This window comes from Patella vulgata, chromosome 8 (assembly GCF_932274485.2).
Source record: "Patella vulgata chromosome 8, xgPatVulg1.2, whole genome shotgun sequence".
Lineage (NCBI taxonomy): Eukaryota > Metazoa > Mollusca > Gastropoda > Patellidae > Patella > Patella vulgata.
In genome coordinates, this window is record NC_065886.2 from 30,665,696 (window position 1) to 30,690,508 (window position 24,813).

At 36.3% G+C, this 24,813-nt stretch overlaps 1 protein-coding gene across 1 annotated transcript; it reads left to right on the top strand.

Moving 5' to 3' along the window:
• The first annotated feature begins 12,833 nt into the window (after positions 1 to 12,833).
• Positions 12,834 to 24,332, top strand: LOC126830611 (uncharacterized). The gene is made up of 10 exons (XM_050561012.2): positions 12,834 to 12,919; positions 15,452 to 15,519; positions 16,070 to 16,191; positions 16,556 to 16,724; positions 18,989 to 19,119; positions 19,577 to 19,796; positions 20,845 to 20,984; positions 21,359 to 21,569; positions 22,484 to 22,617; positions 23,739 to 24,332. The coding sequence occupies exons 2-10, from the start codon at positions 15,468 to 15,470 to the stop codon at positions 24,003 to 24,005; spliced, it is 1,446 nt and encodes a 481-aa protein (XP_050416969.2). The 5' UTR covers positions 12,834 to 12,919; positions 15,452 to 15,467; the 3' UTR covers positions 24,006 to 24,332.
• Positions 24,333 to 24,813: the final 481 nt, after the last annotated feature.

A 24,813-nucleotide genomic window follows, 5' to 3' on the forward strand; every position in this document is an offset into this window, starting at 1 on the left:
AACGACAATAAGTAACAATCTAGTAATACGATAATGCACCCACATTGCAAGTACTTACATTTGTGACACTTTTTTTTGTCTTTTAAATCAGGTTCATTTTATTCTTCTTCAAACATATCATGTACAAAACTTAAGACTCCGTAATTAGCTGGTGTTGAGGGAGCCATGGTAATAGCTTGGCTTGACACCCTTGGGTGCCAACTCTCAACTAACTTCCTTGGCCGCTGCCCGGTCTTAACTCAGACGCTCTCGCCCTAACTGAATAATCTCAGTTTGAATTCTGCTTATAACCCCACTTGTGGACAAAGGATGGCGGAAGGGATTATGCAGATGCCTATATTGCATCATAACTCAGGCCAGAGGTAGTAACTAATGACTTCTACGTGGCCGTTGGCCGTGTCAGACCAGTGCCAGTGTCGACCATCTGTGGGTCATAATCTGATAAGGTGTTAAGTGACATATTCCTGAATCATGTCAGTTGTGTAACACATTGTTCTTACGTGGTTTATTGAATTATTGTTTCATTGAAGGCCCCTAATGCCCACCGGCAGGATTAATAGAATCCGCCCAGTATGGGGAGATATGGGGGTGGGGGGATTGTTTGTTTTTGTTATATATGTATATTTATGTAAAATTATATATCATAAGATTTGACTAAAATATATATAAAATTAACTAAAACATTTTTTGATAATGGATAAAAAAATACAAATACTGTTAGCCAGTTGTCAGGGTCTAGGATACACCTTACATTAACAAGTAGGTAATAAAAGCCTTCAACTTACAATTACTGACTTGGAGTTTTTAGATAGAAACGAACAAGCAAAAGTGGAATCAAGTTTGTTGAAAGAAATTACAAAATTAGAAAACGATAGTGAAGTAGAAATATTAAAACAAAAACAAAACGAACTGATAAACCTTAGGAAAATAAAAAGAGGGTCAAATTTATCAGAGCTAGGGCGCTATGGATAGAAGAAGGTGAACGACCCACTAAATATTTTTGTAAATAGAATCTAGAAATTATTATAGCAAGCTGATAAGTAGATTAGAGAAATATAGTGGACAAATTATTACAATACAAAAAGAACTTCTTGAAGTAACAAGAGATTTTTACCAGGAAAAGTGATTCTGGAAAAACGTTAAGACAGATTTAAAAATAAAAATGTCCAAAATCTGTTTTGCCAAGCTGTCAGACCACGAATTTGAAGAGCGTGAAGGTTTAATAAAAGAGGATGAAGCCCTCCGATTTTTTAAAAAAAAAAACCATGAAAAATGAAAGAAGTCCAGGATATTCGGGTTTCCCAGCGGAATTCTTTAAAATGTTTAGGCCAGATTTAGGGCCCTTTGTTATTCGATCTATAAACAACTTCTATGAGGAAAATGAAATGTCTATAGTACAAAAATTAGGTATAATAACGTGCATACCCAAACCAAACAAAGCTTTTAACACTTCTGAAAACTGTATGTAAAATAGCCACAGGCACAGTAGCCAACAGAACAAAAAAAAAAAAAAATCTGAATAAAATTATTCATAATGACCAAACAGGTTTTATTAAGGGTAGATATATTGACGAAAAAATTCGTTTAATATAATACGTTCTTGAACATATAGCAAAAAAACCCCCCAAATACCAGGGCTATTGCTATGATAGATTTTGAAAAGGCTTTTGATAGCCTTTCCTGGAATTTCATAGATACAGCTCTTGACAATTTTGGCTTTAAAAACTCCATTAAACAATGAATATCAGCCCTACACAAACATTTAGATTCTTTCGGGCACAATCACAGTTTTGGGAGCGGCTGTAGACAAGGCGATCCCCTGAGACCATATATATTTTTATACGCGCAGAGCTACTGTCTAAATTACTTCGAAATTCAAAAAATATAAAAGAAATAACTATAGCGAGGAATACCTATTAACACAATACGCGGACGATACATCATTCATGCTTGATGGTTATCCAGAGTCATTAGCGGCAACACTGGAAACTTTAGACTTTTTTACAATCCGTTCAGGCCTAAAAATTAACTTTTTTTTAATGGGGTTTACCGTCCACTCGACACAAACTAAGTCATTTCGGGACTAACATATGGTTTAATTTTTATTTCAATAATTCGCTTGCGCGTAGGGGTCTTTAGCAGTGGGGGGAAACGGGAGGACCCGGAGAAAACCCACGAGGCTGGACAGGCGACCCTACTGCTTGTCACGTACAACCGGGGATTCGAAACCACGCCAGTTGACTCAATGACAGGCCTTATGATACAGCGCGCACGTGCTAACCATTCGGTCATCCAATCCCCCTAAAAATTAACTATTACAAAACAAAAGTGATTTGGATCGGCAGTAAGAAATATCAAGAGGTATACCATCATACAAGGTGAAAATTAGATTGGGAAGAAACAAATTTCATTTTATTAGGAGTACATTTTTCAGTAGACATAGACAAAATGATTAAAAATAACTATGATAGAAATTCAAAACCTACTAAACATTTGGCAGTGCCGAAAACTTACAGTAATTGGGAAAATAACGGTTATCAAAACACTGGCATTACCAAAATTGATACATTGACTTTGCACAATTCCCTCCCCACCACATGTGTACCTTTAAAATCTAATTAATACTTTTTAAGTTTATATGGAACAAGAAACCTGATCCTGACAAAATTTGCAGAGATACCGTATGTCTACCAATAACGGAAGGTGGACTTAACATGTTTAATATTTTAAACTTTACTGCCTCTTTAAAAATATCTTGGATAAATAAATTACTAAAATCCAATGCTACCTGGACAAAATTGTTTAAAAGCATAGTAAAAACAACAATAAGCGAATTAATAAAATATGGAAATATCTTTATTGGAAAAAAGTTAAAAAAACATATTACAAATCATATTTAGAGAGATGTCTTACAAAACTGGTCATTGCTACAGAATATAATGAAACCGAAAAAACATGGCCGACTTCAATTGTACAAATGTCTGGTATAATAAAGATACAACAATATACAATCAACCATTTCATTATAATACATAAAGCATTGAAGGCATAAATTTCATACAAGAATTAAAAGATAATAATAACCAATTTCTTGGTTATAAACAAATTATTCAAAAATTTGCCATAAAAAGCAACTTTCTGAAACATGAGTCATTGTTGCAAGCAATAAAAAAATTCGACAACAAACTTAATATAGAACATACATATGTAATCATCCAATCCCCAATATTGCTTTTTAAACTGTACAGCTTTCTGAAGTAAAAAAACTACAAAAAGTACATCGTCCAAAATCTCAAAATAAATTTAGACAGAAAGGTGTCTACATAACACACACTGATTGGAAAAGACACTATCTGACCCCCTTTAAATGCTGTAGTGATAAACACTTTCAATGGTTTTAGTAAAAAAATTATACACAGAACCCTCACTACTAACACCTTCCTATATAGAAACTAGTTTATAGATTCACCGCAATGCACTTATTGTTGTGAGATACCTGAAACACTAGAGCACCTAATGTATGAATGTCCAAAAGTACTAAAAATTTGGAAAGAAATTTTCTCATGGATTAGTAAAATCACAGGAAAACCATTAATACTTGACAAAACTACAATATGTAATATGGTTAACTGGGTAATTATAAATGTGAAATTGTTTATTTACAAAACTAAATTTAAACATGCATCACTGGAAATCAAAGCTATTAAAAATATGCTAAAAGAAAAAAAATGAAATAAAAACATATTACTTACAAAGGAGTGATAATTCTGACAAAAATATGGAATCTTCTTGGAGATTGAATAAATTATTAATAGAATAAAGCTGCCTTAGTAATCTAAATCCATTTACAACAAGACAGTGGAGTGTGGTTCTATATAATAATAAAAAGTTTATTTTTCTGCAAAACTAATAATATTTATGTTTACATCTTGTAAAGAGAATGAGGCCCCAACCTTGGCACTCTCTCTAATGAATATATTTTTGCTGGGAAATAAAGCCCTTTTTTTAAAAAAAAAAACAAAAACAACAAAAAACAAACATGACTAGACTAGTCAGTTTCAGAGGTGTGCCTCATCGACATAGCCAAAAATTCAAATAAAATTATTGCAAATGCCGACTTCCGCTCAATCTTTTGAAATAAAAGTTTAATCGTATAGAGTGTCCCCCGTGAATAAGTGAAATAACACTTTAGATCATTCCCATAAACACGAAATCAAATAGGTTTTACTCGTTTGATTTATATAATTGAAAGGCATTTGGGGCAATAAGGAAGTTTATTAAAGCTGCAATTTTATATTTTTAAGTTATATTTTTAAAATTTCTAACATAAAGCCTTAAAATAGATGGTTAAAGAATAATCCTATTAATCCTATAAGTCATATTGCCAGCTGAGAAATTGGCAAAATATTATTTTCAACTTCAAATTCCAACGTTTGAAGGTAGCTAATGCATGGGGGCAATAGGAAAACAAGGGAGGTAATTGTGTTATTATTTCATGTGTCAATGATTTTTAAGGGTGAGAAATAATGCCCATGGTCGTATAATAGCGAGTTGATAACCTATTGAGCAAAAAACATAGAAATAATTATGTTTTGACTTTCTTAGAAAAATGAAATTCTCGCTTTAAAGAATATTTTGTTTTGTGTTTTAGGTGTCTGGTCAGAGATATTGGCGATTAAGGTCACACATTGGGAACTTATTGTGAAAAAAAATTGATTTATGACATGGAAAATGTTACTGGCTCCAATCGATTAGTAAATTCACACAAAATATAACAAATGAACTGTTTGCTATTAGATATATATATATTTTATTACATGTGTCATCTATTTATTTTAGGATTTTGGTGGGGACATCATCCCCACTGTTGGCTTGTTTGAATACATATGGACAAAATCATTTCATACATTATTATTTCAATAACAGTTATATCACTTTTTAAGTGTATTTATATAATACCATTAGACTTTCTAATGGTAGGTAGGGATGTTACATGCTAACTTACATAAACTTTGTATATATGACAGTGAGATTCTCCTTTGTTGTATGATGACTTATTGTATACGAAGTTGATTTCCGCTTATGTCGTCATAATGTTCCGGTTCGATGAATTTCGAGAAATGTTTTTTGGAGAAATGTTATTGATGAAATGTTTTTGGAGAAATGTTTTGCAAGATTTGTATTTGGAGATTTGTATTTAGAAATTTGTTGTTCGAGATTTGTTTTTCGTTGTATGTCTATGATGAAATGTAAATGTAGATTATTTTTTTTGATTTACTAAAATCAATTCTGTTTTTATATTAAAATAAAATCAAATTAAACTAAAATACATTTAACAAATCTGATATGACAAATGTCTGATTTGTAAAACAAATAATGTTAATTTCAGTGTACAAATGTCGAAATACGAAAACCAATGAAGAAATAAGATTTAAGGACTATGAATTAAGAACTAAGAATTAAGAACACTGAATAAAGAGCTGTTTGGTCTTCCATAGAACATCCATTGCCGCAGACCTTACCGTGGACCGATCCCCCCCTCGCCATCGACGTGAACGTCTAAGTTTGCCAAACAACAACACCAGAACTGGCGACACAGGCAGTAGAGAACTCTTCTGTTCACAGATGAGAGTCGGTATTGCGTATCAACTGCAGATGACAGAACCAGAATATGGCGTCGACGTGGCCAGCGTTATTCTGACCAATGTGTCATGGAATGAGTCATGGGGAGGTCCAAGCATAATGGTTTGGGGTGGAATCTGCCTGAACCAGAGAGTGGGTCCTGTGGTGTTCCAAAATCTTAATTCAGGGAGAGGAGGCAACATCACAGCAGTGCGCTACATCGATCAAGCTCTAAGGCCCCACATCATACCACATTTTGCACGTCATCGAAACAACGTTTTCCAGCCTACACCGCCAGAGTTACTCGGGACTTTCTACGACAGAACGGTGTTCACGTTATGCACTGGCCAGCCCTTAGCCCGGACTTAAATCCGATCGAACATCTTTGGGTTGAAATTCAGAGGAGACTTAATAACGTCGTACCGAGACCAAACACAGCCGATGGATTGCGCCAGGCTTTTCTGAGAGTGTGGTTCCAGGTGCCAATGGCGTTCATCAATCGCCTGGTCCGCTCCATGTTCAGAATCTGCGCTGCTGTTATTGACACTCGCGGTGGACACGCCAGATACTAATGTATAGACTGTGTACACACTCTAAACCTTCTCGTAATGTAGGGGGGGGGGGGGGGTGGATGGCCGAATGGTTAGCACGTGCGTGCTGTATCATAAGACCAGTCATTGAGTCAACTGGCGTGGTTTCGAATCCCCGGTTGTACGTGACAAGGAGTAGGGTCGCCTGTCCAGCCTCGTGGGTTTTCTCCGGGTCCTCCGGTTTCCTCCCACTGCTAAAGACCCCTACGTGCAAGCGAATTTGCTGATAATTTCATTCAAATTGATCACTATAAACCGAGAACTAAGCGATTGAAATTTCCGCCTAGCCTCGATCATCATTACTAAAGTCAGTAGGATAAACAGCAAGTCTCGATTATCCATGTCATCGTTAAATCGTGAAGGAGAGTTAGGCAGTAAATCGGCTCATAATCCACTAAGGATCGCAGGCTAGCGATGCCATCTAGAGTTGAATATGGTCTGGATAGGTTAATTAATGTCTAATTAATAATTTAGAAAACATTTCAGGCCTAAAGAAAGACCTGCAATAGACAGATTTAGCTCTTGCATAATGTATGTTTAACTAATTTCAAGTTTAATTTTCAAGATGTTGTATCTATCTAATGAGTTGTATATTATTTTAATTTTCTTTTCGACGTATGAAATATAACTTCTGGAATTCGGAACATTTTTCTTTATCTTACATGCATAGATATAATATTTTGATAACAATATAAGTAAATTAACAATATTTAATTGTTTTTCATTTTTGAAATTCTCATGAGTGGTGGATTACTGCCGAATCTCGAATCCCAAATAATGTGCTGGCTCGTTATTCGGGATTCGACCATCAGGCAGGTGATTGCAGGAGAGGACTGCCCCATGCACTCCGACAAACCTGTCAACACTCTACTCGCTTGACAAACGGTCGTCTCCTTGCTAGTCGGCCACCCAACGTTCACTTACCCCTATACGATCGTTATTCGTTATTCTCAAATTCCGAATAACGAGCCAGCACAGGATTAGACAATATTTGCAAAAACGGCTGAACCGTTTGTCACGAATTTTTGCGGTATGGAAAGATGGGCGGACAGAAATATCGTGAAATATAGTTATATAAAGAAAGAAAAATGCGGGAACTGAACGAACAAGTAAGACCAACAGTATCAAGCCTAAAGCCTGTTTTCCACTAGGCGATTTTTTTCGCTACGAAAGATTTCGAGCAATCGCGCTTGTATTTTCCACTACACAAGCGATTGTTTCGATCATCCTTTGTTTCATAGCAGAGTTGGCGCGAAAGGTTTCCTTCCTGAACTTCCACAATGGCTGCTGCTTTTAATCTGACATATTTACTCTTGTTAAAGGTAAGATTGGTTAACATTTTGGTTTAGAAGAAAAATGTTCAGTTCAGCCATTTTGTTTGCGGGGAGAAACGAGAATGGGGTGGCCTTGGCCTCGTGAGTTGTATTACCACGTGAGAGTTTACGGAATTCTGATTGGCATGCTCCGTTTTCGCGGCTGGAAAGTAGAAACTGGTCGAACTCACTTTTTCCCAGAGAAAAGAGCCAGGAAAAAGTGTGGCGCCGCCTGAAATTATACTGCGTATGCCTGTACTCGAAAAAATTCGCTTCGCGCGAAAAAATTCGCCTAGTGGAAAAAAGGCTTAAGGAAGGCAGGTAGGATAATATTTGTAGCCTGTAGTTGACTAAAATCGTCAGTTTTGGTCATTTCACCTTTGACCACCCCCACCCATTTTGTTTGGAGTGTTCTTAAGGGAGAAAGGAATGAAGGGTCAGGGTTTTCCTAAGCAGTGGTTTTGGCGACATCTGAGTTTGGTCGACGAAAGTTGATCTTTGTACGCAAAAGTCGAATTAAACTCGAAATAGGACACGCATCTAATGAATCAAGGTTCAGAGTTTCGGGCACCGCTGTCCACTCATCTAGCATGTTAGAAATTTTGTACGCGATTTTGTAAACATCCTGAACCTAGCTCCCTAATTACTATAAAGGGTTATTTTACGTGCAGGCCAATGTGTACACGGAACCCCTGTTTTTCGTCCCACCCAAAAGACTAGACACAGGCACTGACAAGGCGAAACCGCGCCGGAAATTCAGTGAAACATTCTTGACCAATGAACTAGAGACCTCCAGACTAACGAGCCAGTTTGGTTTTACGGGGGTTAGGTAAAAATAATACCATACCGGAACATGTAGAATCCATATTGGACGGTACAGCCCACGACAAGCGATACGTTACCCTTAGATGTGTCATAGTCTTCTAGTTGCATCGCAAGACATAAAGAAAAACAGAAACTATGAACTTTTCAAATAAAAGAAAGTGGTACCAGATGGTTAAGAATGACCTAGTACCACCCTTCTCATCCACAAGAAGCATAAACTATTTGTGGAACACCTTATACTACTTCTAAAGCATTTTTCTTGCATTTTTGTATTTAATTCTACAATAAATTAGATATTCTTAGAGATACTGAAACAATAATTTTATTTATTCATTTGCACATACCATTAGATGTCATGGCCCTAACACAGACCCATGTGGAATACCGCGCATTGAACTTGAAATAATAAAATAATTAGCTATACTGGCTAAAATAGCTGAAGATAATTGGTTTATATATATTAAATGTGTGTTATGCAAGATTTAGATAAAGGGCTGGCATTTCTTGCTAAAATATATAATGCAAATTGAATATATTGAACATTTGATTCAATATACTTTATTATGATTCAATATACTTTATTATCGGTGTTTGAGGTTGTAGTATATATTGTATATGGTAGTTGACAACTGAGACTAAGCATCGATTAATCATTTTGAAATTAAATTATCAAATGGCATTCGTGTTATATCCATTTAAATCTCGGTCACCCGATAGTCTAGAAAGATCATTATGATTTTTATAATAATTTATATAATATTTGAGGCCAAAATAGCTCTTACATAATGCATCTGTAACACTCACCAACTTTTCCAAGCAAATCTATGATAACTGTAATACAGATTAGTATCTTCATATTGTTCACAGTTAAAGTATAGTAATGATAATACAGTACGGGACAAGTCTATAATAAAATATATTGGCAGTGTGAAATTGAATCGTTTTTCGTTATACTTCTAGGAGATACTTTGCAATCCATTTTTCTAATGTTGTTTAGTTATCGTTCTTAATTAAATCTTGAAATATCCCCATTAAAGATACCCGAACACCTTCATATGTGAATCTCGAACAACGAGGTGAAAAACGAATAACAGACAGCTCGTTATTCGCTGCTTGAATAGCAATTTGGATTGTTTTCGTCTAGAAGTCGTTTTGATGTGTTTTATGCTTCATAATTGAATCCCTAATAACAATTTGAATAAGAAAAAACGAAGAACGAGGCAGTGTGCCAATAACGAGACAGACCACCTTGCTATTCGTTATTCGCCGGTTGAATAACAATCTGGTATATTTATCGACTATACGTCATTTAACCAGTTTTATACAGCTGTGTTACTTTGCAATCCATTATCCTATTGTTAATTAAATCCTGAAATAGCCCCAATAAAGATACTTGAACACCTTTATATGTGAATGACGAATAACGAGGTGAAAAATGAATAACAAACTGCTCGTTATTCGCTGCTTTAATAATGTGGACAGTTTTTCGTCTAAAAGTCGTTTTGCTACTTCGGGATACTTGGCACCCATCATTCTAGTGATGACTAGCTTCATATTTGAATCCCGAATAATAAGTTGAATAACGAATAACCAAGCAACAAGTTAATAACAAGCCAGACCACCGCTTGAATAACAATCTGGTTTATTTACTGATTGTACGTCATTTAACCAGTTTTATACTGCTAGAGGATACTTTGCAATCCACCATTCTATTGTTGTCTTATTATCGTTTTTAATTAAATCCTGAAATATCTGCCTGAACACCTCCGTATGTGAATCCAGAATAACAAGTTGAATAACGAATAACGAGGTAGCATATCTCTCGTCATTTGCAAATAACGTGGTGAGCTACCTCATCATTCGTTATTTGTTATTGGCGAATAACGAAAATCGATTCAACTTCAAACTGCCAAATAGTTTAATGAACAATATGTTTTAAACATGACTAGATCGCCGAAATAAATAAGCCTCCGCTTCCCTTGTAGACGCGATTTGTCAATACAATGCAATAAATATGTAACTTCTATCTTCACAACATGGATAACAAAACGCGGTTTAGCTCGCGCTATGTAGAGAGAGAGAGAGAGGGGGAGAGAGAGAGAGAGAGAGAGGGGGGGGGGTTAACGTCCACTCGACACAAACTAGGTCATTTCGGGACTAACATATGGTTCAATTCACTTACCCGTAGGGATCTTTAGCAGTGGACGGAAAGCGGGGGACCGGGAGAAAACCCACTAGGTTGGACAGGCGATCCCAGTGGAAAATCGAAACCACACCACGTGACCCTATGACAGATCTCATGATGCAACGTGCATCAAACGCGGGGTCGAACACGGGACCTCAAGGTTGGCGGGCTAACGTGTTCACTGTGCCACCTTGGCTCACTTTAGTAGATAATACGCTATAAAACATATAACTTAAACGGCGACGGTTTTATAGCAAGAATTAGGTTAAAATTATCCCTTTGGATTAAAACACAGTCTCCGAGACTAAAGTTGACATAAATTTAATTAAGTGTTAGTTATATGAATATGTGAACATATTTACACATATCTAACGACACTGTGTTTTGTACTGTAGACATATACGAGCGTTTACTATTCGTTGATTGTTCCTTATCAGTTGCACATTGTGCATGCATAGAATAAAGGCATAGACTAGCTTTATGTGTCATTGATTCATATACAAAACACATTCATAAAACTTCTTTGTGACGCATACGTCTTTTGATATTATTATAAATTGAGACCTGAATGGTTAGCACCTCCGCGCTGTATCATAAAGTCTGTCATTGAGACAACTGGCGTGGTTTCGATTCCCCGGTTGTACGTGACAAGGAGTATGGTCGCCTGTCCGACCTCGTGGGTTTTCTCCTGGTCCTCCGGTTTCCTCCCACTGCTAAAGACCCCTACGCGCAAGCGAATTATGGAAATAAATTATGAACCATATGTTAGTCCCGAAATGACCTATTTTGTGTCGATTGGACGTTAAACCCCATTTCTTTCTCTCTCTCTCTTTGTTGTGAACGGACTCCGGGATCCAGTTGAAATATGATCATTCTCGTTTTGTACAGTAATGCAATGACAATATCTATATTTAATATTTTTTCAAATGATCAAATGCACGCGTGACCATATAACAAAAGACGTTAATCCCCATTTGTATCCTAGGGTTGAGTGTGTTACATTGTAGACGTCATAATCTACGGTAATAAATATACACTGGAATTATCCTTTAAACCGGAAACATCAAATGTCATATACACAAAACAGCAACTCCATCAGGCAGAGTGACTGTCCTGGGGAAAGAGAATAAAACCTGGAATTTTGAATGAATGTACAATCGGTATTTCAAGGGCCAATCTCGATTATATTTTGGAGATTAAAACTGGTTAATTTTGTGTTAAAAGCCCTTAAAATCCCCTACCTTAGGCCCGAGCAACTAACTCATACGGTTTCAAACAACTTAAACCCGTTTGTGACCGGTGTCCTAAAGTGTATTATTTTATAAAAATAACATGTAGGTGAAATTTACCATTCGTTATCAAGTACAGCACGTGGGTCATGCACTGTATAAAACTCTAAAGGAACGGCAATAGATTATCAGGTCACCCAACGAAACAATTGACCCGAAATCTTAAAAGGGTTACGTGTCGGGATAAGCGGTGTGACGTTCATGTTCAAACGACTCAATATTTTGAGCTGAAATTTTGAGACAAGGTAAATATCCATTCCTCTATATTTTGCGCTTAAATTTCATACGTACGCGGACTTTTATTTCTGAGACTGTTAAAATCGAGATGGTCCCTTTAAAGATAATATCTCGGGATTAACACAATTTACACAATTTACAAATTAAATGTAGGTAAAATATAAATATGAAATTTCAAATAATGGAAGTAATAAGGAATATTCTTAGCATACAATTAAAACTATTTTAATCGGCTGTCCACCGTCGATTACCAACCATGTAATCATACAAGATTAATTGCTTCAGGTATAATTGGTATTAAAAGAAATCTGTTAAAATTTAAATAAAGTCATAAAAACAACACATTGAACATTATATGAAGGAAGAAATTAATAAAGAAGCGAATGAATACATGTACGTATTATATGCCTGTTACAATATCACATTGTATATGATTATGTTATACTCTGTCGTAACTATAGCACAAATATTTAAACAGCATGTAAGTTTTTTACTGTGAGCATTATGTATTTAAAAATTCGCGTTGATTTTTGGTTATGAATTCTTTTATTATTTCATTGCACGTTTTCTACTCTGCTTTCGATACCATGGCAGTAATTGAATATCATTTATAAGCCATAATTTCTGACGTGTATTTTTACAAAACAACGACAAGGTAGGTTTTCTTATAATAGTTTGACTCCATTGTGTATTTATTTACCTATTTATTCTATTCTTTACCTGTATATTATATACAACAAATCAAGACATTTATTTATTAGTCAGTGTAGTTATTTTACTGGTAAGAAGTTTAAATATATGCTGGGCAGATTAGAAGAGAATGGAGGAAGTTTAAACAATCGATCGATCGTCTATTAGGTAAATATATATATAAATATATATATACATATATACACACTAGACTAGAGTTTTGCAATCTGGCCTAGATTCCCCTTGGCAGTGGTGCAGGACAACAGACAGTCTGGAAATGGAAAGCGTTCAGTCGTTGGGATGAGACGAAAATTCAATATCCACCCATACAAGCGTTGGTAATACAAGGTTCACACGACGATTGGCCGCTCTTGGCTGATCGAAGTATTTTTGTTTACTTCTCTAAAATTTCACATTTGGATACGAGGGGATGGAGAGAGAGATATGGGGTTTAACGTCCATTCGGCACAAATTAGGTCATTTCGGGACTAACGTATGGTTCAATTTTATTTTTATAATTCGCTTGCGCGTAGGTGTTTTTAGCAGTGGGAGGAAACCGGGGGACCCGGAGAAAACCCACGAGGTTGGACAGGCGACCCTACTCCTTGTCACGTACAACCGGGGAATCGAAACCACGCCAGTTGACTCAAATGACAGACTTTATGATACAGCGCGCACGTGCTAACCATTCAGCCACCCCCCCCCCCCCCCCCAACGAGGGGATGGAAGTCGATGCGTTCTCGTATAATTTAGTGCGATTCAATGCGATATGATCACCAATGGTCGATTTCTGATGACACGATCTGGTATCCCGTTCATATACGATCAGATATGTTCCGATATAGACTTCACAATCTGGCCGTGTAGATACGTTCGGATACGCTTGGATACGATCACCAGGAACCGATGCCCCCATTTGCGTTAGGATACGATTGTGGTCGCGATGTCTCTCGCGATCTGGATCGAGGGTGATCACGGTCTGAGCTACGCGACTGGACTCTGACGGGTATATATACAGCTAGGCTGATCACGGACTTCATTGTTTCTTGAATTTCTACAGTGATCGCAGTCATCTGAACAGAGCGTAGATATTGCTTGTGCAATAACTTTCATATTCTACTGAGCGATATCTCCTAGGAAATATTAGTTTAAATGAATTTTATTGGTCATAGAAAGGAACCATACGTGTAAAAAAGGTTGGGTGGTAAATAAAATCTTCAACTCGTTCTTTTTTTACATTATCTACTTGTTTTGATATTTTTTGATATAAAAAAAAAAATTCTATTTATCGTAATTTATAAACGACAAACACACCTTGGTGTCTTATGCCTGGAATTTGTAGAGAGAGTGAGTAATATAAATCGGGTTTAATGTCCACTCAACATAAACTTGGTCATCTCGGGACGAAAAGTTTGTACAATTTCGATTGCACGTAGGGGTCGCTGCTGCGTGTAACGAACATGCGTATTGTGATCCATACAACTTACCTCAATAATAGACGCACGCTTTAGACCATTCGAGTCTGAAGAAGATACACGTTTGCAAACTGGAACCAGTGGTATGGCACTCGGCAAACCTCAACAGATTCCAGTGCCCTACATCTAATGCTAGATGTAGGGTACCGGAATCTGCCGAGGTTTGCCGAGTGAATGGTATGGGTGACTGCAAAGGGGCTGAATGATCGATTCACACTGCTGGTCCATGTACTGTTTAAGATAAACGCTATAATGGTACTTGCACAGCAATTAAAATAATTAAACTTCATAATTAAACTTAATATTTATCGCCACTTTTCCTTGATATCTAGGTAGTCTAAATATATTAAAGTAGCTAAGTCTCTAACTCAATATTATCCAAAGTCTTCGACACTGAAAACACGAATTATGTGTCAGTTTAAATCAACATTGATGTTGTGATCTTACCGGGAAAAGATGCGCTTCTGATATCCAATATTTAAGACAAAATAAACATTTTACCATTGGGACACGAATCGTGTACCATATTGCTTTTTAGTGCAATTTGTGACAAGGGACTCGAAGAAGGAGGCTAGATATATTCCATAAGTTATGACGTCATATTCTTATCTGGAGAGCATGCGCAATAAATCCTATCGGTGTAGACTGGAATAACCAGACGCTAGAGATTGCCATTCGATTGAGAACATAACTGATCAGAAATTACAGTAACAAAAGAAACGATTGAATGTAAATCAGTTTATATACATTCATATTACATTATTATATGCGTTGCGACCCATTTGTGTCAATGTCTAAGTCCAAAATATTAGCGATTTAGCTCATTTCAAATACATTTTTAGACACATGCCAATATCAGTTCACAATATAGTTACTTAACAGCTAGATTGAGTAATATGTTTTGTCACGCATAATTGTTTGCTCGTAATTCGCTTTGTATCCATAGATTGAAAGAGACTTCTGTGGAATTAAAGAAATGCAAGCATATTTTCAATTGAACATACATAATGTAGTAACAATTTACAATGGCGAAGAGAGAAATGAACAAATAGCTTTTAACTACATAGTTACGGTAATGTTTGTTTGCGATCATACCTTTAATAGTAATACATACGTATCAGGTCTTGTAGAAAAGGTAAGCATAACTGTATTTTATCCACCCTACTCCAGAAAAAGATGAAGGAAGATGAAAGAAAATTAAACATTTTTTTTTATTTTATTACAGTTTATCGCCCATAGTTATGGGAATGGTTTCTGTTCTTTATTTGACAATGTCAATATTTTTATTTAAAGGTATGTATTCTAATCAGACTTTACTAGTATACACCATGCCATGTGCCCGTATTTAGGACCTTGTAGCACAATATTGGTATCAGACAATATTACATATGTGGTTAAAACAAATTCCAAATATAATCTTAACACAGAGATCTTTTCTACGGTTGATCCGTAAGAAAGATCCCTGTGCTAAAATTATATCTGGAATGTGTTTAAACAGGTCTATCAACATTGTCCTTTAAACCCCAATTTCATAAAAAGGACTTTGATAAATAGCTGTCTTTTGGGGGTTGCTGTGTATCGCTAAGAAAGACGTTGGCTCTCGTTTGATCCCGGTGATGGCCGGGAAAGATCATCAATAAAACAATAAAAATAATTTGTGCCGGGCAAAATGAAGGGAACAATAGGAATGTATCTGACAAAACCTGGTTTTCTAACATACCTATTTCCAACTATTTATAGCTAATATGCTAGCCCATGAATTTATCATTTTAAATATTTGCTTTATGTCATGGTAACACCCCAGTGTTACAATGTAAACGTTTATGTTTTTGTATAAATATAGGTAACCAGGTCAGAGGAAATCGATTCCCCGACACAAAACAATCTGTATCATCAGTAGTTGGCTGTGACGCAGATCTAATTTGGGAATCGCCTGAAAAAGACTACCGAATGTCAATCGCCAAGGTAAGCGAACCTTTTTTTTTAAAAATCTAACACATAAACGACAAATTGGTTAAATGCTTTTATAGGCGTATGTTATATAATTCAATTGTGTTGCTCTATTTCCGCTTTTGACAATGACTTACCCGGACAGTAATTCTAAACAATGTCGCTGAGTGGAATCGAAACCACGCGACTTGACTCAGCGACAGATCTTATGATTTCACGCGCACGCTTTAAAGCACTAGACCACCCAACCCTCCTTTTATGTTGAGAAAGTTTTATGTTTGTCTGCACCTGGTCGCAGGTACCGTCCATGTATATCCTGAAAATTAAAAATAGCTCATAGAATCAACAAATTGTATTCAAATATTTTAATATGTAATAGATAAAAAACTCAAAAGAAGAACAATTGGATAATAATATTAAGAAATACTGGCTTGAAAGAACTCCAAGGAATGTAATATTAACTATAAAAGAACTTGAAATGAAGGATGCCGGGTATTACAGAATCACGATTGGCTCTAAACATGAAGACATTAATCTCATAGTCACGGGTATGTACAAGGGCTAACGCCCACTTCAAATCACAACTTAATATACTAATAATTGTTACACCAAATATAATTACGAAGGGAGATTACTCTCTGCTTTTGACTAAAGCAACCAAAAACAATCGGAAGATTTGAATAAACATATTTTTGGACGGTTACACTCAGTCAATCTTCCTAGAAAATATTGAGATTTGCAAGATTTTAATCCGGCTAAGTAACGTACAGACATCATTTAATTGAAGAACAAAAATGAATTTATTATCGATAAAGAAAACAAACTGATAAAATATGAGTTTATCATTACAAAATGGCCTGTCATTGAGTCAACTGGCGGGGTTTCGATTCCCCGGTTGTACGTGACAAGGAGTAGGGTCGCCTGTCCAACCTCGTGGGTTTTCTCCGGGTCCTCCGGTTTCCTCCCACTGCTAAAGACCCCTACGCGCAAGTGAATTATTGAAATAAAAATTGAACCATGTGTTAGTCCCGAAATGACCTAGTTTGTGTCGAGTGGACGTTAAACCCCATTCTCTCCCTCTCTCTGTCCGCCAGTCCGTCCACAATTGTTTGTGGACACTCTACAGGTCACAATTTTTATCCGATTTCAACGAAACTTAAAATATAGATTTATCTCCCGAAGATCTCGGTTCGTTTCGATATTGGCATGTATCGGACCGTAACTTCATGGATAATGGCCCCTGACTGTACGAAAAATCGCGTTTGTAGCTTGTGGACCCTATAGAGGTCACAATTTGTATCTGATTTTGTTGAAATTTGAAATCTAAGTTTATAACCCCAAGATCTTGGTGCCTTTCAATATTCGCGCATATCGGACCGTAACTTCCTGAAATATGGCCCCTGCTTGTACGAAAAATCACATTTTTTAGCTTGTGGACCCTATGGAGATAACACTTTATTCCGATTTAAAAAACCGCTTGAATATATCATCGTTACACCTAAATGATGGTTGAGTTCGAATTTCGTGAAAATCGGATCAAAACTGCCGGACGAAATGGCCGCCCCTCGTACGCAAACAGTGTATATCAAGGTATATCAAAGTTGTGGACCCTCTAGAGGTCACAATTTTCACCAGATTTTGATGAAACTTGAAATGCATGTTTATAACCCAACGATCATGGTTCCTTTCGCGCATATCGGATCGTAACTTTCTGAATTATGGCCCCTGATTGTACGAAATATCGCGTTTTAGCTCATGGTCCCTCTAGAGGTCACAATTATTATCTGATTTAAAAAACCGTTCGAATATATCACCGTTACACCGTATTGTTTGTTGAGTTTCGTGAAAATCGGACCAAAATTGACGGACAAAATGGCCGCCACTCTTATAACGCAAATGGTGTAAATATGTGGTATATCAAGGTTGTAGATCCTCTAGAGGCCACAATTTTGATCTGATTATGATGAAAGCTGAAATACATGTTTATAATCACAGATCATGATTCCTTTTGATATTTGCGCATATCGGATCGTAACTTCTCGAATCATGGCCCTTGATTGTACAAAATTTAGAGGACACAATTTTTATCCGATTTAAAAAAAACGTGTGAATATATCACCGTCACACACTAAGATCTTGGTTCTTTTTGATAATCGCGCATATCCGAACGTACATGTAACTTCCTGGATTATGGCCCCTGATTGTTCGAAAAATCGCATTTTTAGCTTGCGGATTCTCTAGAGGTCACATTTTTTTCCGATTTTCAAAACCGTTTATATCACCATTCCACCACAATGAAGGTTGAATTCGAATTTCGGGAAAATTGAAATGAAACTGCCCAACAAAATGGCCGCAAATTATGTAAAAGTATGTAATACGAAGGTTGTGGACGCTCTAGAGGTCACAATTTTTATCCGATTTTGATGAAACTTGAAATGTATGTTCATAACTAAAAGATCTCGGATCCTGTCCATATTCGCGCATATCGGACCATATCCCCCTGGTCTGGATTAAGGCCCCTGATTGTACCAAATATCACATTATTTTTTTAGCGGGTTCTCTGTCCATCTCTTGCAAAATGTGGGCGTATCTTCCATGGCAACCGCTTGTTGTAGAAGTAAAAGCCACAAAATTGGAATAAAATGGAATCGTTATTGTAGTTTTAGTAAACAGTCATTTCAATAGCTTTTTTTCAAAATGGCGTGGTAGTAATGATTATTATCGGTTAAACCTGCTGTTTAAAAATATCAAAGTAAACTTAATAACCCATGTCACTTCCCTAAAACTATTTCTGTTTTGTTTATGTTTGTAGATTTCCAGTGGAAGAATAATGTAACAGCTAAATATGTTCGTGTTGGAGACACCATCGATCTTTGTTGGGAATTTGTGACAAAACGTCCAGCAGACACGATTCGGTTATATAGAGCTGCTGCAGGTATACGGGTATGTAATCCTCATCCTCAATTGCTTTTACGATTAATTATTATATTCCCAGAGTTCGTCACCTTCCTGTTCAATTGGTTAAGAGAAAACGCCGCTATGCGGCCGTTAACCCCGACGCCGAGTCAAGTCAAATCAAGTCACGGGAACGTCGCTTTTAATTAAAGTGTTGAATCAGGTCTTTCGGATGTGCTATTCATACGCAAAGCTATATGTGATTGAATTCGCATGTCTGTATTTCAGCAGACATTTGTCTGTAGATCATAACGACAGCCATCTATGCAAGTCGGGAAACGTCTTGAGCCCCCCCCCCCACTTCCACTGTTACATATAAGCATGCAAGCGACTTATGGAACAGAACCACACGTCTTTTCTTTGAGTTCAGCGTGAAAGTTTAACAGAAATTCTTAATGTTTTCAAGACTAAGAAGGACACGACTAAAATCAGCTTTTTATTACAGCAAGTTCTTGCTCGGTGGGAAAATGGTAACCAGCAAGCTAATATAGCAGACGGCAGAATTATACAGTGCTACTTCCACAAGTATGGCAATGGTGATACGTACAGAGCATATTTGACTTTGCCAAATATAACAATTGATGACTTTAAATATGAGTACATCATAGAGGTAGCATTCAATGACATTTGCTTGAAAACCGAAGAACCGGTTCATTTAAAAAGAGGCAAGTTGAATTGTCAGCAATTCTCTAATAATACAAATCGTATTTCATAGTTTTATACATTAGGCTATACATGTTTAACAATAGGTTATACAAGTTTAATAGTTTATCGAGAGAAACGAGAAGACAGAAAATAGAAATAGTAAAGTGTGCCATTTGCATAGATCGATGGAATTTCGCTTCATCATATATGTGCAAATACTAAATGGAATTTAACCATTTGTGGGGTCAATTATGTGAGTATGATAATGGAGAGACTATGATATTTTATTGTAATAGGGGGGTTGGATGGCCGAATGGTTAGCGCGTGCGCGCTGAGTCAACTTGTGTGGTTTAGATACCCCGGTTGTACGTGACAAGGAGTAGGGTCGCCTATCCAACCTCGTGTGTTTTCTCTGGGTCTTCCGGTTTCCTGAAATAAGATTGAACCGTGCGTTAGTTCCGAAGTGACCTAGTTTTTGTCGAGTGAAGTTGAACTTCATGGATGGATTACCGGTTGTAATAATGGATACATTACAATAGTTAAGTGTAATAATAGGTTATAATAATAGACAGATTATAATAGTTTAATAGTGTAATAACGGGTAATAATAGTGGATAGATTATGATAATTTAATAATGTAACAACGAGTTTTAATAATGGATAAATTATGATATTTTAATGTAATGGCAGGTTATTATATTGGATAATATAGTTAAATGTAATAGCAATAAAATAAGTAAACGAATATAGTGTAATAGTTTATAACAGTTTATTGAAATTAATAAATTAACGGCGTGTTCCCACCACGGTGCAGATACAGAGCGTGACCAAAATTAATCATCCCCACGACGGCGCAGATATAATAGTTGAAATAACTGAACATGAATATATCTTTTTTACCATAGCAAATGAATTAAATATGTAAGTCAGCCTATTGCAATGATGCAGAAGATAAAACAGCAATTGAATAAAAATAGTGAATAAACATTTATTTTTATTTATCCCGCTTTCAAATTCCGGAAGGTCTGAAAAATAGTCTTCAGTCCTAAAATACATTTTCTGTTTTAGAAGTCAATTTCAAATGGATGTCATCTCCAAATCCAGTCAACTCAACTATCAAAGACGATGTGAAATTAGTTTGGAAATATGACAGTTCAGAGTTGGCTAACAAGATAATATTAACTCGGTATAGCAATATAACCAAAGAGGTGAGTTGGTATACACAATGCTAGTATTGGGCATTTTTCAATTATATTACACTCTGAGCTTTATTTAACACCACTTCAGTGAACCATGTTTTTACCTATTAGCATGATATATTGGAATACATTTTGTACTTCCCCTTCATTTATAACTACAAATATATTAGAAATATTTATAACCACAGTGGATGTTCTCAAATTAGATAAAAATACACAATATGAATTTAAATTTGAATTGATGGCTTACAATGTCAGATACTTCTAATGTATTTTACTTCTAAGTTTCTCGTTAACAGTTAAACGCATGGTGCGGTCAGTTATCAACCCTTATCATTCAAGGACAATTAATACTATAAATAATATGTATACTGTAATTACAGAGAAAACAGCTGGGTATATGGAACTTTGAAAAGGGGTTTCAATCGAAAGTGGAAGGAATAAAATTCAACAAATCAAATACAAACCAAGAAGTAAATATCATCATGACGATACAAAATGCCAACAAAGATGCATTTGATCATTTTTATGAATGTCAGGTTTTCTATGGTGTTTTCTTTAACAGCGTGTCTGGAATTGAGCTCGTGCCTGTGTGTAAGTTTTAACCCATTATGATGTTAACAACTCTATTGAACTGGAATTGCGCGTAATTAATTTAATCCGTTTTCATTTCATTCTGCACGTAACTAGCCGGGGTACACGTTCACCGTATAACTCAATAGAGACTTTTGGTAAGCGTAAATTCCTGGTCGGCATCGCGTATGGATTTCGCGTGTGACGTCATCAATGTGTGTGTATTTCTCATACGTGACACAGCATACGGATACGACAGCACGTATCAACAGCTTTAATACGGAAACGGTCCGTATAACACTGTCGTCTTTTTACCGTCTTTTTGCAACTTTTAGACGCTGAAATGTTGTGCCATAGCGTTTTTATGAATCGATGTGTAGGCTATCACAGAACAAGAAGGTGTATATTTGATGTGATTTTAACCTTGATAACGAATGGAATTTTATGATTATTTTTGATGGGTTTTTCTTGGAATTTTCTTACTTTTCCTGTCTGTCTGGATGTTGCTAAATTTAGGGAGGTGGGACCTCGCATTTTCAATAAGATTGTACATTACATTTTCTTTTTTAATAGCCTAGGTACTTGACTAGTGCTAGGCACTTGACTAGTACTTGTGGTGATGCTGTTTATGAGATATGCTCCGGAAACTTCGTTCGGCGCGGGATAATTAGTTAACGCCCTTATTGATCTAGCTTCAGACGCGTTTAAACATGTAGTAACTTTGCAGCGAAAAGCATAGTTAAGTCGATTTTAGATCCCACAAACTTTGTGTTTTTCCATAAATTGACACGCATGTAATACATATTTCTGCGTATTTAATTTGGTGAATCGAGGGTTACGTGGGTAGCTTAGAGCCTAATACTTATTTTCAGAAAAGTAAAACCATTTACCATTTCGATATAACTGGAAATGAAACTAATTATTTTATATTTCAGTACCACATATTTATAGCGATACCATGGTGGTTAAAAGTCGACCTACAGAAGATGTAAAATTTGTTTGGCATTTTCGATATGCATTCCCTGTGTTGTGGGTTAGATTTAGACGTTCTAGTGTTCAAAATGGACCGGTATGTCAATATATATTATAACTTAAAATATATTGCTTCTGGAATAATTATAAGCAAGAGTAAGTATGATTAGACTGTCTTACACAAAGGAGCTAAATCATTATTCTTTGGCACCTAGAAACGGACACAAATGGGTCGCAACGCATATAATAATATATTATGAATGTATATAAACTGATTTACATTTAATCGTTTCTGTTTTACTATAATTTCTAATCATTTATATTCGTTGAAATACGCGAAGAGTCCAAATTGAATGTCAGTCTTTGGCGTCTGGTTATTACAGTCTACACAAATGGGTCGCAACGCATATAATAATATATTATGAATGTATATAAACTGATTTACATTCAATCGTTTCTGTTTTACTATAATTTCTAATCATTTATATTCGTTGAAATACGCGAAGAGTCCAAATTGAATGTCAGTCTTTGGCGTCTGGTTATTACAGTCTACACCGGTATTATTCTAGATCTCCTATGCGGTATGTTTAGTCCCGTTCCTCGAGTCGCTTCATTACAAATGGATATCAGAAAACCATCTTTTCACGGTTAGATAACAACGTCAATGTTGATTTCAAATGACCAAAAAGTCATGTTAGCCATGTAGAAGACAATGGATGATATTGAGTTAGCGTCTGGGCTCCTTTAAATCAATTTTTGTTAATTCATGATTAATCTAATATGACGACTATCACGTTTCCTTGTATTTTAATTTCATTTGTATCAGGAATACATCTAAAAGAAATGAAATAAAATGGGGTTCCAATCGGGCCAATGAAGCCATGCATACCTTTGTAGTGTGGTATGCGGATTATTTGCCCGGACAGCGGCGCTACAATCTACTCTTATTTCAAAATCCAACTGCCAAGGATAATTTTACGTGCACGCCAATGTGTATATGGAACATCGGTTTCGAACGACAATGTTGTCCCTTACCAGACCCTCCGTCCCGGACCACTGAAAGGGAAACTTTCTCTCGGAATCGAACATGAGATCGCCAAGTTTAGCGAGAAAACGTCTTACGCACTAAGCCATGCACTGCGGCTCTACATCTAAAATAACCACGCTTTAAAGAACAATTTTTTCTTACTACTATCTGTGTTGTTTCATGCTTTAAAGGCTAATGCAGAATATGACATAGGACATTGGCATAACGAAACGTTTACACCAAAACTGACAGATAATGGAGGAAAGAGAATTGAATTTAATAAAACAGAAGGTGATGGAGATGGGCAGATAACTCTATCCCTACTGAATACAACCAAAGATGACTTCAGCAAAAAATATTATATCATTTATTTGGCCTTCAAAGATCTAGGATTTAGCGAATCTCACTGTATAATTCTTAAAGGTAATATTTGTCATTCTGTATATCCATACTGTTAGGAATGTTATGCAAGACGTTCCAGAACACCTTACATGGTCTGTTTTCTACGTTTGAATACTTGCTATGGACCCATAAGAGTTAATGATGGTCCTTTTTTTCAATTTTGCAAGGCTGTTTTTTCTTCTTCTTCTGTGTACTGAACTGGGATCCGCCCAGACCACAAATAGTCCAATGAAAGGTATGGCATGGTGATGGCACACAGCTTAACAAGTTGACTATGTACAGTTTGAAACAGGGTGTGGCGGTTAAAACTATTTACAAAAGTGGCTGCTAGCGGTTCCCAGTGGAGGTCTTTCATCATCTTAGTGACACATTCTGGTGTTCTGCTGTGGAAGTCGTTGTATACGTATTTGTAGATGCTCCAGTGATGGTCTTACCATGGCGGCTTTCACTGCAGCTGTGCACTCTTTGAGGTTCCTCCGTATGCAGCCTAGAGTTCTTTTACCCTTGTTAGGGTGGCCCATGTGCTCTACAGAAATAAAGTCCACCGCTGATAGTTCGAGACTACCACTGAAGCGTACACATTCGCCGTGCCGAGACCAACTTTCTGACAGTATGATACTATAAATAGCCATGGCACGTGCAATTCTCTACAAATCTATCAACTATTACAGCCGTAAAAAATTTATTGTTGACGATTTTGAATAGCAGTGAAATTAAGCTTCTTGGTTATTACAGCAGATTTAGAAATTACGTTCGTTTCATTTTTTAAATCGCTTTATCATTAACTGTACCGTTAAGAGCGGCATCTTTTGGTTTAGTACAAATAATATCTCTGAATCACTCGGATTAGACAGGAACATGATA